General features: G+C 45.9%; 1 protein-coding gene across 2 annotated transcripts; it reads left to right on the forward strand.

Annotated features, from left to right (window-relative positions):
* The first annotated feature begins 731 nt into the window (after nucleotides 1–731).
* Nucleotides 732–10,012, forward strand: LOC311487566 (CUB and zona pellucida-like domain-containing protein 1). Of its 2 annotated transcripts, XR_014699039.1 has the most exons (5): nucleotides 732–6,193; nucleotides 6,414–6,565; nucleotides 6,659–7,182; nucleotides 7,264–7,356; nucleotides 7,867–10,012. XR_014699039.1 is itself a non-coding variant. In XM_084543887.1 (3 exons), exons 1-3 carry the CDS (start codon nucleotides 6,125–6,127, stop codon nucleotides 6,906–6,908), a joined length of 471 nt encoding a protein of 156 aa, XP_084400013.1. In that variant the 5' UTR covers nucleotides 732–6,124; the 3' UTR covers nucleotides 6,909–10,012. The 2 variants fall into 2 exon arrangements, 1 of the variants encoding a protein (XP_084400013.1); XM_084543887.1 differs by having other exon boundaries at nucleotides 6,659–10,012.
* Nucleotides 10,013–12,180: the final 2,168 nt, after the last annotated feature.

The following is a 12,180-nucleotide window of genomic DNA, read 5'->3' on the forward strand; positions in this document are numbered from 1 at the left end:
ATGGACGGCATTCCTGCTTAACAACCCTGAGGCAGTGCTGCATGTTTCTGCTCACTCTCCCTGTGTGATGGGCCACCTGTAGGTAATAATTAACATTCTTAGCATGCTGTCAGAAAACAACAGAAACTCCTTGAGGCTAAAAGGAGGATCACTCATTTAACAAAGTGCCTCCACCATCAGCTCTGAGAAACACACTGTTCACATTTCAAATTATTTAATCATAATGAAAAAATGTATCGAGAGATGGAAAAGTAGGAAGCATGAGCACATGCCCCCAAGACATAAGGCAACAGAAGAGTCAAATGTCCAGAAATCTAACTTCCCTCCAAGCAGCAGCCGTGGCTGCAGAGCTGCTGAAACTCTTACAGCAGAAGTAGATATGGATTTCTGATTAAAGCTTTTCTAACTCAGTAAACATTTAAAGCCAGTTCATCAGTGAAGAGCACTCTTTACCGACTGTTTGTCAGATCAGAAATCATAAAATCCTCAAAGGTATCACAACAACATCGTACTTCTTGTTAAAATGTCAGAACCTGAATCAATGGAGAGATCTGATAGTGTAAAGTGAGAGCACTGATTAACAATGAGAAGAGAAGTCGAGTTATGTGAGTCCAAGTGGAATAGTTGCTGCAGAGAAACAACACAGTCAACTGCAGCAATCACTTGTGATGAGCAGGAGCTAGAATGTAGAGTTAGATCAAAGTTCAGGGAGGTCAGTGGTTTCAGCCTGAATCTGATTCTCAACGTTTCCCTCGCTGTCAGAGGGAGGATGACGTCAGAAAGCTCCACCTTCGACTCCACCTCCACCTCCTCTGTCTCTCCTCCTGGGTGTGGACAGCAGCGCAGGTGAACATAAAAAGAGACGGACAGAGAGAGAGAGACAGGCACGGATCGATCGGTCCATCAGAGACATCAGAGACGTCCTGGTGAGCAGCAGCCTTCATCCTCCTCATCCTCCATCAACGCTGCACAGGGTGAGACAAGCTGAACACCTCTGCTGTTATTCCTCTAACACACACACACACACACACACACACGTTTCAGACCACTGCTCATCAATACATCTGTTTCAGGACTGGTGACAAGCTGCAGCCATAAATCCATATAGACACACAGTCTGAAAGGACATTAGAGGCTGTTTTCACTGGATCTGATCTGTGTCAAAATATATTTGAATGTTTGTCTAATGTTAACTGGAGGCTTCAGCTGTGTGAGTCTTTTTAGGACCAAACTGTGTCTTTTGTTTTCTAGGGACGGCAACAAGAAGAGGAAACTTTCCTCTGAAAGACTGTGACTTTGTAGAGGAAACAACAATAACTGAGGTTTGTGCTCTTGTTTTCAGCTGAAACCAGACGTGACCTCTTCACCAACAACAGGTTTGTTTGACGCAGACACTCAGAGCTCATCAAGCTCGTGGCTGAGACGCTGCATGCTGCTCAAAAAGAAATAAGCTGTGGTATTAATTAGTCCACGTGTTAGAGCTGGACTGAGGTTTTCACAGGTACCTCTAGACTCTGTGTTAGAAACTAAAAACTAGTAAACGCTAATCAAAGACGTCCCTCTGTGTGTCTTCCAGCTCTCTGTCGGCTGATTGGCCCCCTCCAACATGGCCCGCCTCCTGTTCTACCTGTGTGCTCTCGGCCTGCTGGCAGGTAAGCACGCCACACACGGTGGCCATGTTGAAGATGTCTCCAAAGATGGAGGAAGCTTTAAGTGGTGATAATCTGTCAGACACGGAGAGACTTTCCTGTCGTCTTTGTTTCTGAGAAGAACTGATGTCAAAAGTCTTGACTGGTGAACAAACGCTGTCTTGTTCCTTCATGAAGTCAACAGTTGGACATGAAGCTGTCTCTGTTGTCCAACCAGCTCACACCTCTCATGTGTCTCCATGTCTTCAGGTGCTGCTGCTCAGTCGTTTGTGGATAATACAGAGTTCAACATCAGCTCATGTCCCATCACATATTATGGACGGACGTATGAGCGTCTCTATGTGAGTAGGATGAATGTGTTTCTGTCATTAATGCTGTTCAGTGTCCAGTCATGTGTTCATCATCATCATCAGCTCATCAGCGGTCAGAGCGCTGCAGCTGATTGGCCACAGCTAAGTGCTGCAGTCTGCTGCAGGCCACACTCTCTGTCCACTGGTTCGTGTCCTCCTGATGCTGTCTGAGCGTCTCCTTAATGTCCACCGCAGCGTCTCCGAGTCCGTCAACATGAACTGCTGCAGCGTCCTGAAGCAGAGTGACAGCTCTGACTGAAACCTGCTGCTCTGCCACCAACAATCAGCTTCTTCAGACGTCTTGTTGTTCATTGACTCGTTGTGTCTCTGATTTTAACAGGCCAACTTCACGTCTGAAAACTTTATCTTCTGTTTCGACGGCTTCTACGACCCCGATGCTGCAGGAGACTGTATTATTGTGGCGCCTCCATCCATACACTCAGGATCTGACTACGCCTATTTTGGTATAACATCACGAGACTCTAATAGTGAAGTACTGGTTCACCAGAATGTGCCAACCATTACCAGCACGATGGACTGCTGTGTGTATTTTCAACCGTATATCAACGGGGTCTCTGTGAGTGTTGTTCATTGTCAAGTTAAATCTGAGTGTTTTTAGAGTCGACTGTTTCTGATCCAATTAACTCTTTAAACTCTAGAACTTCAATTTGACTTTAAATCACATCAAATTATTTTCAGAAATCTTGTGGAGGAAACTTCCTGACAGAGTCTGAATCTTCTCTCTCCTCTCTTTACAGTATTATGTCTCTCTATTTGGGTTTGGGAAAGAAACAGTTCTGAGTACACAGCTAGATCGTTCTTATACAGTGGTGAGTGAATAAATACAAATATGTGACCAACTATGCACTATGTGTAATGATGGAGTGACTGTTAAATGTGTGATCCAAACATTTCCTTCTAAATGTGTCTGTTGCTCTTTTCTCTGTAGTTTAACAGGACAACATGACCAGTTTAGTCTACGAGTAGAAAACTGTCCTTTTTGTCTGATTTCACTTTGCTCTGCTCTGTGGTCGTAACATTGGTTGTGATTGTTTGTGTGTAGGTGCTTGATGTGAAGGTCAATGGTTCTACAGTCCGTACGCTGAATCATACATACACTGCAGAAAACCAATTACTGTTTGTATTCTTAGACGTCAGTGGATGCAGACAGCCAGGTTGGTAAATCATTTGCTCCAGACATTGACTCTGATGTTCAGTAAAACTGTAAAAGGTGAATATTACCGTTGAGTCTCTGCTTCCAGCTGATAAACCAGAAAGTGATCTGTGAGTTTTTAAACTGATGGAAACGTTCGTTCCTTCTCAGGTGTTCTGTATGAAGCAGGTGAAGTAGTGAGCTTTGATCCAGAAACCTGCACCACTGTCAGCTGTGATGACGGAGCCATCCAAAACTCCACCTGTGGTCCCATGGAGCGTTGTCAAGGCAACATGTAAACATGACCTCTTTGTATGTAGAAGGAGCCGTGATGAAACAGGGACCTGATGAGGGATCTTTAAACTTTCTTTGTTCAGGGAAGTTTCAGTGAGAGCTGCAGTCTGTCTGGGTGTGTTGTGTTGGGTTTCCATCAGCTGTGAGTCACCACAGCTCCAAAGCAGCTCTGACTGGAGCAAAGAGATCAGTGAAGAGTGATCTGGTATCAGATGAAAGGCTGATGATTGACAGGTCAACCAATAAAATGCTGACTGCTTCCTGCTGCTAAATGTAGCCGTTAGCGTTAGCTACCAAAACTAGCAAGCTGCTACTAGCCCTGTGGCTACCATAGACTGTATAAAGATGAGGAAGAACACGACATTAGAAGCAGCATGACTCTGATATCTCTGCATCACGGTCACTAAGATCACTATGAAGATAAAGAAGTCTCATCTAAGAACTGTTCTAGTTACATGAAGTCACTGACCTCTGACCTTTTACTGACACACATTTAAACAGTGGACAGTAGAGTTGAGAAAGGATTAGCATTTAGCATTGAGCTAAAGTTGTCCATAGATGTGGTTCCTGGAATGAATCCTTCTTATGTACTACTACAGTAAACCATTCAAGCTGTAAGCCTGAAATTCATTGTCCAAGAATTTAAATGTTAGTTTGCTTCTAAATGTGTTGACCCTTAAAGGTTTAACCTCATTATGTTTGTACAACGATAGTTGTGAGTAGACAAGTCATCTCAGGAACATGTGTTCAGACATCGTACTGCTTCTGAACTCTGAACGTTGGTGTTTATTACACTTTAAGTTCCAGTTTCACATGATAAATGTTCTATTTCATTTAAAAACGACACATAAAAATGGTACATGTTGAGACATGTTGAACACCAGAGGGCCCCCTGGTGGCCGTGGCCTCCAGCAGCAGCTCATGATGTTGTCTCTGTCCCTCTGTGCGTCCACCAGCTGCATGTCTGACACCACCTGCACTGTGACCGGCCCCACTGTCATCGACGTTCACGGCCAAGTTAACTCCGTCCAGGATCGGTGTGCGTACTCTCTGGTGTCTGTCCCAGACTTGGACGTGCTGGCCACCTTCCAGGAACGGCGTCGTACAGATGTGAGCTTTGTGGACAGTGTGACGCTGCATCTGGACGACCCAGCCGTTCACATCCACCTGGAACAAGACGGGACAGTCCGGGTAAGCTACCTGCAGCCGCCGTCCATGTGTCAGAGTGGAGCTTGATCCAGAGTCCTCCTCATACGCTCGTCTTTCTACTCAGAGACATTAGATTCAGTTCTTCTGATGCTGCTGACTTTGTTGCTGTGGAAACAACCTGGTTGTGAGTTTCCTCCACTTTGTCTCTTTACTTTGTCTCTGCAGCTGGACGACTCAACGCTGACCCTCAACAGCTCGGTCCAGCTGGTTCATGGTGTGGAGCTCTCCAAGGACCAAACTGGAGTCACCGCCAAGGTGTCCCTGTCCAACTTCACCACTTCTGTCTTCTTTGACGGCAGCACCGCACAGATCCGTGTGGAAGGTGCAGAAAATAAAATGTCTCTTTTGGGGCATGGGGCTGTTAACGTGGTGTCCTCCAGTTTGAGCGTTGATGCTGATCATTCTGTCCTGAACCTGTCCAGTTCCATCTGGATCTTCTCTTCAGGGCCTGTGTGGAAACTCCAGTGTGTCTTTGAGTGGACTGAGTCTCTCTAACTACAGCTCCCCCAGGTGAGACGTCACCATGAGCTCAGTGTCCCCTGAACGCTGCTTGATATACTGAGTGTGTTGGTATGAACAAGCCAGAGCAGGTAACAGTGCTGACCTTGTGTTGTGTGTCGCCCCCTAGCTGTGAGCAGCAGTACCCTGACACTGCTGACAGTACCATCAACTGCAACATGACGACTGAACGGTGAGACGGCAGCAAACGTTTGTCTGCGTCATACTTTGATCTCTGAGCTCTATTACATGTTACGTCCCATGATTAATGCCATGTGATCTCAGAAGGGATGGAAGATGAACACACCTGTTCACAGATTCTTTCTCTTCATCTGTGAAACAGCTGTAACCTCCTGAAGGAGGCGCCCTTCACCACCTGTAGCATCGACCCAGAGCCCTACATAACCGCCTGCATCGACACTTTGTGCACATATCCTGCTCTGGATGGTCTCAACTGTCAGTTCCTGGAGGCCTACGCCAGAGCCTGCAGCCTGTACAGCGACGGCACACTGGACGGCTGGAGGTCAAATGCCGGCTGCCGTAAGACCTGACACTCTCCACCACCTTCTCTTAAAGAATTCAGCCCTTGTTTTCAGAATAATATATCAGTTTGTCCCTCTGTAGCTGCCCCTGAGGCCTTCTGTCAGGACAGGACCTGCAGCGCTCATGAGTTCTGCGGTGAGAGGACGGTCAGCGGTGAATCTGGCTGCTTGTGTCGGGCCATTTTTGCCTCCAAGTACAGATCCACAGATGCTTTGGGTACGACAGCTGTGACAGTGACGTGAAAACAGGCAGAGCGGTTGGAGGGAAACTTGTAACTGTGATTTCTCTGACCCAATCTGTGACGTTCAGGTGATCCGACGGTCTGCAGTCAGAACTCTGCTTCCCTGACTCTGGTCGGTTGTCTCCTGGAGGAGAAAGGCTTCGACTACTCTGCGTTACACCTCAACGACCCGGACTGCGTGGGTCAGATGGACGAGGAGACCCACATGGTGACCTTCAGCTTCGACGGCATCAACAGCTGTGGGACGGTGATCACGGTGGGTTCTCTCCTCCACCTCTTTACTCTACAAACAGACAAACGTCTCCCAGCACTCTGCTGAGCTTCTCCTGCTCTCCTCTAGTCTCAGATCTGTCTTCAGCTCTACCCTCTGTGGCTTCTCGTCATGTTGGTCATCTAAAGCTGGTTAAAGGGGGAAAGATGAACGAAGCGGTGATGGATCTGCTTTAGTAACAACATGTGGATGTGTGACCCTACAGGCCAACAACAGCCAGATAATCTACAAGAACACCATCAAGACCCAGAACAATTCCTCCGACGTCATCACTCGCCAAGACCAAGTCTCCATTGACTTCTCCTGCGTCCACACTCAGCCGGACATCGAGACGATGGCCTTCAGAATCAGAGACAGGTGTGTGGTGGCTGCTACCTTTGGTTTGAGTCAGTTTACCGTCAGAAGTGTGATGTGAGTCGCAGACAGATGACCTGTGTGCGTTCTGTGCAGCTCTGTGATCCAGCAGATCACATCTGGAGCTTGGAATTACTCTCTGACCATGACGGCCTTCACCGACGCCGGCCGCACACAAGCTGTGGAGGCCAACACCGAAGTTCTGCTGAACCAGAAGATCTGGGTGGAGCTGGTGACGGACGGGCTGGATGGAAACATGGTCGCCATGGTGACCGACTCCTGCTGGGCGACCGACCAGCCGTCGCCCACCGCGACTCAGAGATACGACCTGATCATTAAAGGGTGAGACGCTGAGGGGAGGCGGCCTCTCACTGCTGCTCAGGGATTCGTTGATAGACGGTACGTTTGACGGCTCTGACTGATTCCTGAAAGAGTGTGTCTTCCTGTTTGTGAGCAGCTGTGCCAACCCCGCCGACCAGACGGTCAGTGTGGAGGGAAACGGCCTGGGAACCTCCAACTCCTTCTCCTTCAACCTGTTCCAGTTCTCTGGGGACTCTGGTGACGTCTACCTGCACTGCAACCTCCAGCTGTGTGTGAAACAGGAGAGCAGCTGTGCTCCGGTACGCCTCGCTGCCAAACACACCACTCACCTCTGAAGTCTTCTAAAGTCTGGACTTCATCTCTGTGTCTTTAACTTCCAGGTTTGTAGCGGAGCCGCTCGGAGACGCAGATCTGCCAGGTCCAGATATGAAGGTGAAGGTGCAGCCTTGATCAGCATGGCCTGGACTAATTAGGTAAAACTCTGCTGTTGTACATGAGTCTGAGACACGTGTGTGTGTGTGTGTGTGTGTGTTATACAGACTGAGACGACTGTTGACTGAGTGACAGTGAAGTTAAAGAGACAAAATGATTCCATTAAACTGAACTGAAACCTGTCAAAGCTCACTGACGGTGTCTGGAAGAGATACTACAGCATCACCACTGATTCAGACTGGACTGTGGTTTGATGTGGAGTGGCTTCTATTGACTTGAAGCACATCATGATTCTCAGTTCCACCTTAAAAGTCTGTCAGCTGTTTAACTGCCTTCCATTCTCCATGAGATGAATGAGTGGGTGAAATGTCCTGGACGGGCCTCCGTACATTGTAGCCTGACAGTCCAGGATCAGGGCTAAGTTCCATCCTCTCAGACTGATGACGATGAGAGGAAGACGTGGCAGGTGATTGGCTGAAGAGAAGCCAAAGAGGACAGGAGGGTTTCTCAGAAGAGACAGCGGTCTCACTTTGGTCTGCTTCTCTTCTCAGGTGGTTTCCACGGTGACTCGGACGGACCAACTGGTGCCGACCTCTACGATGATCCCTGACTTTTGATTGGTCCTGATCCAGAGCCTGGATGTGTGAAAGGATGAGCTCAGTCCTGGCTGCTGTGAAGCAGCTGGAGTCAGCAGCTGGAGTCAGCAGCTGGAGTCAGCAGCTGGAGTCAACAGCTGGTTCCAGCAGCTGGAGTCAACAGCTGGTTCCAGCAGCTGGTTCCAGCAGCTGGAGTCAACAGCTGGTTCCAGCAGCTGTCTTAGTGGAAGTATTGTGAGGACAGGACCAAAGCGTCATCTCTGACACATATTTTCTCTCTGTTACTATCAACATGGTGGAGGGTCCATTTGATTTATGTTATAACCTAATGAATATATCAGAGGAACATCTACACCCCTGAAACTCTAACCACTGTCTCCTCCATCACTACATCTCCCAGCATGCCTGGGGGCCCTGCAGGACCTCCCAGGAGGCCTGTAGGCGGTCACATGTCAGCCTTGTGACCTCGTTCATTCACAGAAATGTCTGCTCACAGGTTGCATACGAGGCCTCCAGCCAAAGAGGCATCTTTACTTCTCAGGCTGTTTGAGGTGAAACGATCCAGAGTTAGACCAGAAACCAGAGGTTAGAGGAGATACAGGCTGGGGTCATAAAGTGATTTAAAGGTGATGGGTTCATTTAAAATCAGTTGTATAACAAGCTGGTAGTCCAGGCTAAACTTTAAAAGAGGAGCAACATGACCAGTTTCCTTCCAGTTTGATTTGTAGAAGGGTTTCGTTTGATTTGGGCTGTGTGGATTGTTTGACGGTGATCTAAAGAAGAGGAAGGAAGCTTTAAGACTCTGAAGCTCTCACTTGGACAGATTTGATTCTAATTTAAGAGCCGATAAAAACCAGAGTGAACGTAGCTCAAAGTTGAGACAAGAATCAAAGAGTTCACCTGCAGACAGAACCAAGAGAGGACTGGAGCTGAGCGTGCTGATGCTCAGAGTTACATTCACCTGCAGAGAGTTTGCAGACATCCAGCTTTTAATGTCAGCTCAGTGCTCTCTTAAGGTGGACGGACTAGTCAGGATGTATGGGTCCATACGACCAAAGATAAAACCTCCCAGAGCTGCAGTCTGAGCCACAGCATGAAAGGCTGCAGTCAAGTCCAGCAACATCAGCGTTGACCTGAATGTGCAGCCCTGCAGAGATCACTTAGTGTCGGTGCTGTGGTGTTGTCTGGAAGCTGATTGAAGAGTGGAGAACATGTGTTCCATCCTTCCTCTCAGAAAAGACACCAGAGTTGAACTTGTAACTGCTAACTTTCTATTGTTCTGTTGATTGGTTGAGACAGTTCAGCTGCTCTGCTGCGTCTCTTTTATTCTCTCACTGTTTGTTCAGCATGAAAAAGACCAAAAAAAAACACAAATAAAGGATGAGGGTCAAAACAAACCTGAGTCTGGCTTCTTTCTGAGCTTCATCACTTCCTGTTTACTATGAAGAGGTTTGCAGTTACACTCAGTGATCTGCTCTTTGGAGGGACAAGAAGAAGGACTACAAAGATTGGCTTTACTGACGTTAGAGTGTCCTCACCACATGTTCATGTTACTCTGCTACAAGCTACAGTTCTGCCTGGAGGACTTTGATTAGCTTCTGTTAGAGCTGCATTAGACAATGTCACATTAACTGTCTTCCTTTTTATTTCCTCTGAACCTTCAGCAACATCACGCTGATGTGATCTGAAGATGATGTGATTGGTTGTTTCGCTGTCAGTGAAGAAATGAGGCTTTGTGATTGGTCAGCTGCGTGGAAGTGTATATACTGCACTTATCGGCAGAATCTGGTCTGGTGGACATTTGGACAAGTAAACACCCTAAACCTTATTTTTCACATAGGCTTTCATCATACTCCAGAATAGACCTCTTCACTCCTAAGGCAGAATCTTACAGAGTCGCCGACATAAAGATCCTCCCAATTACACTGTCCAATCATGCACCTCCTGGATTGTCATGGAACATTGGTAACAGCCTATCAACTAAACAATGGAGATTAAATGGGTCGCTCCTTAATGACAGAGAATTCACTACATTTATAAAAACTGAATTAAAAACTGATCTTGATACAAACACCTCACCTGAAATATCACCCCTCATTCTATGGGACTGTGCAAAGTCATAAATTAGAGGCTGAATTATTTCCTTTACAAGTGCCAGGAAAAGAAAGAGGCAAGAAAAACAGCAAGAGCTAGAAGACAAAATAAGGCAGCACAAAAGAAACCCAACCTCGAGTTTATTAAATAATAGGCACACAGGGACCTAGAGAGCTTCAGAAGGCAATTTAAGGTTTACTAACCAAAAATACTACGAAAATGGTAACAGGGCGAGCAAGTTATTAGCACTAAGACTTAAAAACAACAATCATCTAACATCGTACAGAAATGAAAGGATAATAACTCTCACAAAACTGGATGAAATATCAAATTCTTTTGCTGAAGTTTACAAGACCCTGTACAAAAATACTGATACTATACGGCTAAATGATGAGGAATTAGCACAGTTTTAAAAAGACATCAAATTAAACCTATGGCGAGAAAATTGGATGAACCAAATAAGGACCTGGAAATACGTCAGATAATCTCCACATAGAAAAATAATAAAAGTCTGATAATCCCAGACGGGATTATATCATCTTTATTGCTACACGCTTACCATCATGCATTACAATCTGGAACCATGGACCCCCATTGGAGAGAGGCTACTAGAGTGGTAATACAGAAGGATGGCAAAGATCCCACCAAATGTCCGATCTCGTTATTGAATACAGATTTAGGAATCTCAACAGCTATCCTAGCGAGACGTGTCAATATAATTACTACAGATATTATTCATCCAGATCAGACAGGGTTCATAAAGGGAACATACTATGAGGACAACATCTGCAGGTTGTTAAATTTAATGGCAGACCCAAAAGTTAAAGAAGAGGAGTCAATGATACTAGATGCCTTGAAAGCATCCGATCGAGTATCCTGACAGTACCTAATTCAAACCAATTTGGCCCAAACTTCATCAAATGGATACAAACCTTATATTCAGATCCACAATCTGCAGTGAAGGTGAACGGGTTTCTCTCCGACCGCTTCACCCTAGAACGTGGGTGTAGACAAGGTTGCTCACTATCTCCTCTCTCCCACAGCTGATTAGGGATGACGATAATATAAAGGGAGTTACGATAAATGGAGAACAGCACAAAATTTCGGTGTATGCAGATGACGTACTGCTGTATCTCACAGAACCTATAACAACATTACCATACTTAAAGGAGCTCACTTTCACGTATGGACACTTCTCAAACTGAACGTGGACACAACAATGGCCATGGATATAAGAGGTAACATGTCAGATACAAGTAAATCACAGAGAGGGTTTAAATGGCCAGTAGATGGCATTACGTATCTGGGCATTCATATACCACCTTATTGGAAAAACTGTACGATTTCAATTACAAAAGTTTAATTCAAAACGTTAGTAAGGATTTGGACTGATGGTCAGTACTAGCCCTGTCTCTGTCAGGACCTGTCATATACACACTGGCTCCAAATTGAAAAGAGTTTATGTGAAAGAGCTCTACAGGCCTTACCATTCCTAGATGCCCAGTCAGGTGAAATAAACATGGGTGGATGGACCAAAATCACGTTCAAACTATGGTGTCATGGTTCTGGTTTTGTGATTCCTGTCTTCATGTTTTCCAGTTTCCTGTTTTATTTTGTTAAGTTCTTGATTTCCTGTTGTGTTCCTCCCTGTTTCCCTCGTTTTGATCAGGTCATTGGTTTCTCCTTGTGTTGTCTTGATTAGTGTCACCTGTGTCTCGTCACCCTTCTGTTCCTCGTGTATATAAAGCCCTGCCTTCCCCTTTGTTCCTGGTGGCATCAGACTGTTTTCATCTGTGTTCCCAGTGTTCCCAGTGTTTCCAGTGATCTTGATCTCTTGTCTTGTGATGTTACGTTTTTTTGTCTTTTTGAAAGTTTTGATTTTTGTTTTTTGGAATACCTGCTGTCTCAGCGGCGCTTTCTGTTTTGGTCTCGTTTCCTTTTTGTTTAATTAAATACCACTTTTTGCCTCCTGCTGCCTCACTGACTAGTCCAGCCTTTGGGTCCTACATCCCCTTGAAAACCCATGACATATGGAAGACAATAAAATGTACATTTTGCCTCTCTAAAACCATTTCAGCTCTTATGAATATTGGATATATAAATGATTTAGTGTCCTCTAAATCAGATATAGGTTTCTACAAATGCTCAAAGTACGGTCTCACCAACTTACACCAA

Source organism: Chelon labrosus (assembly GCF_963514085.1).
Source record: "Chelon labrosus genome assembly, chromosome: 1".
Classification (NCBI taxonomy): Eukaryota; Metazoa; Chordata; class Actinopteri; order Mugiliformes; family Mugilidae; genus Chelon; species Chelon labrosus.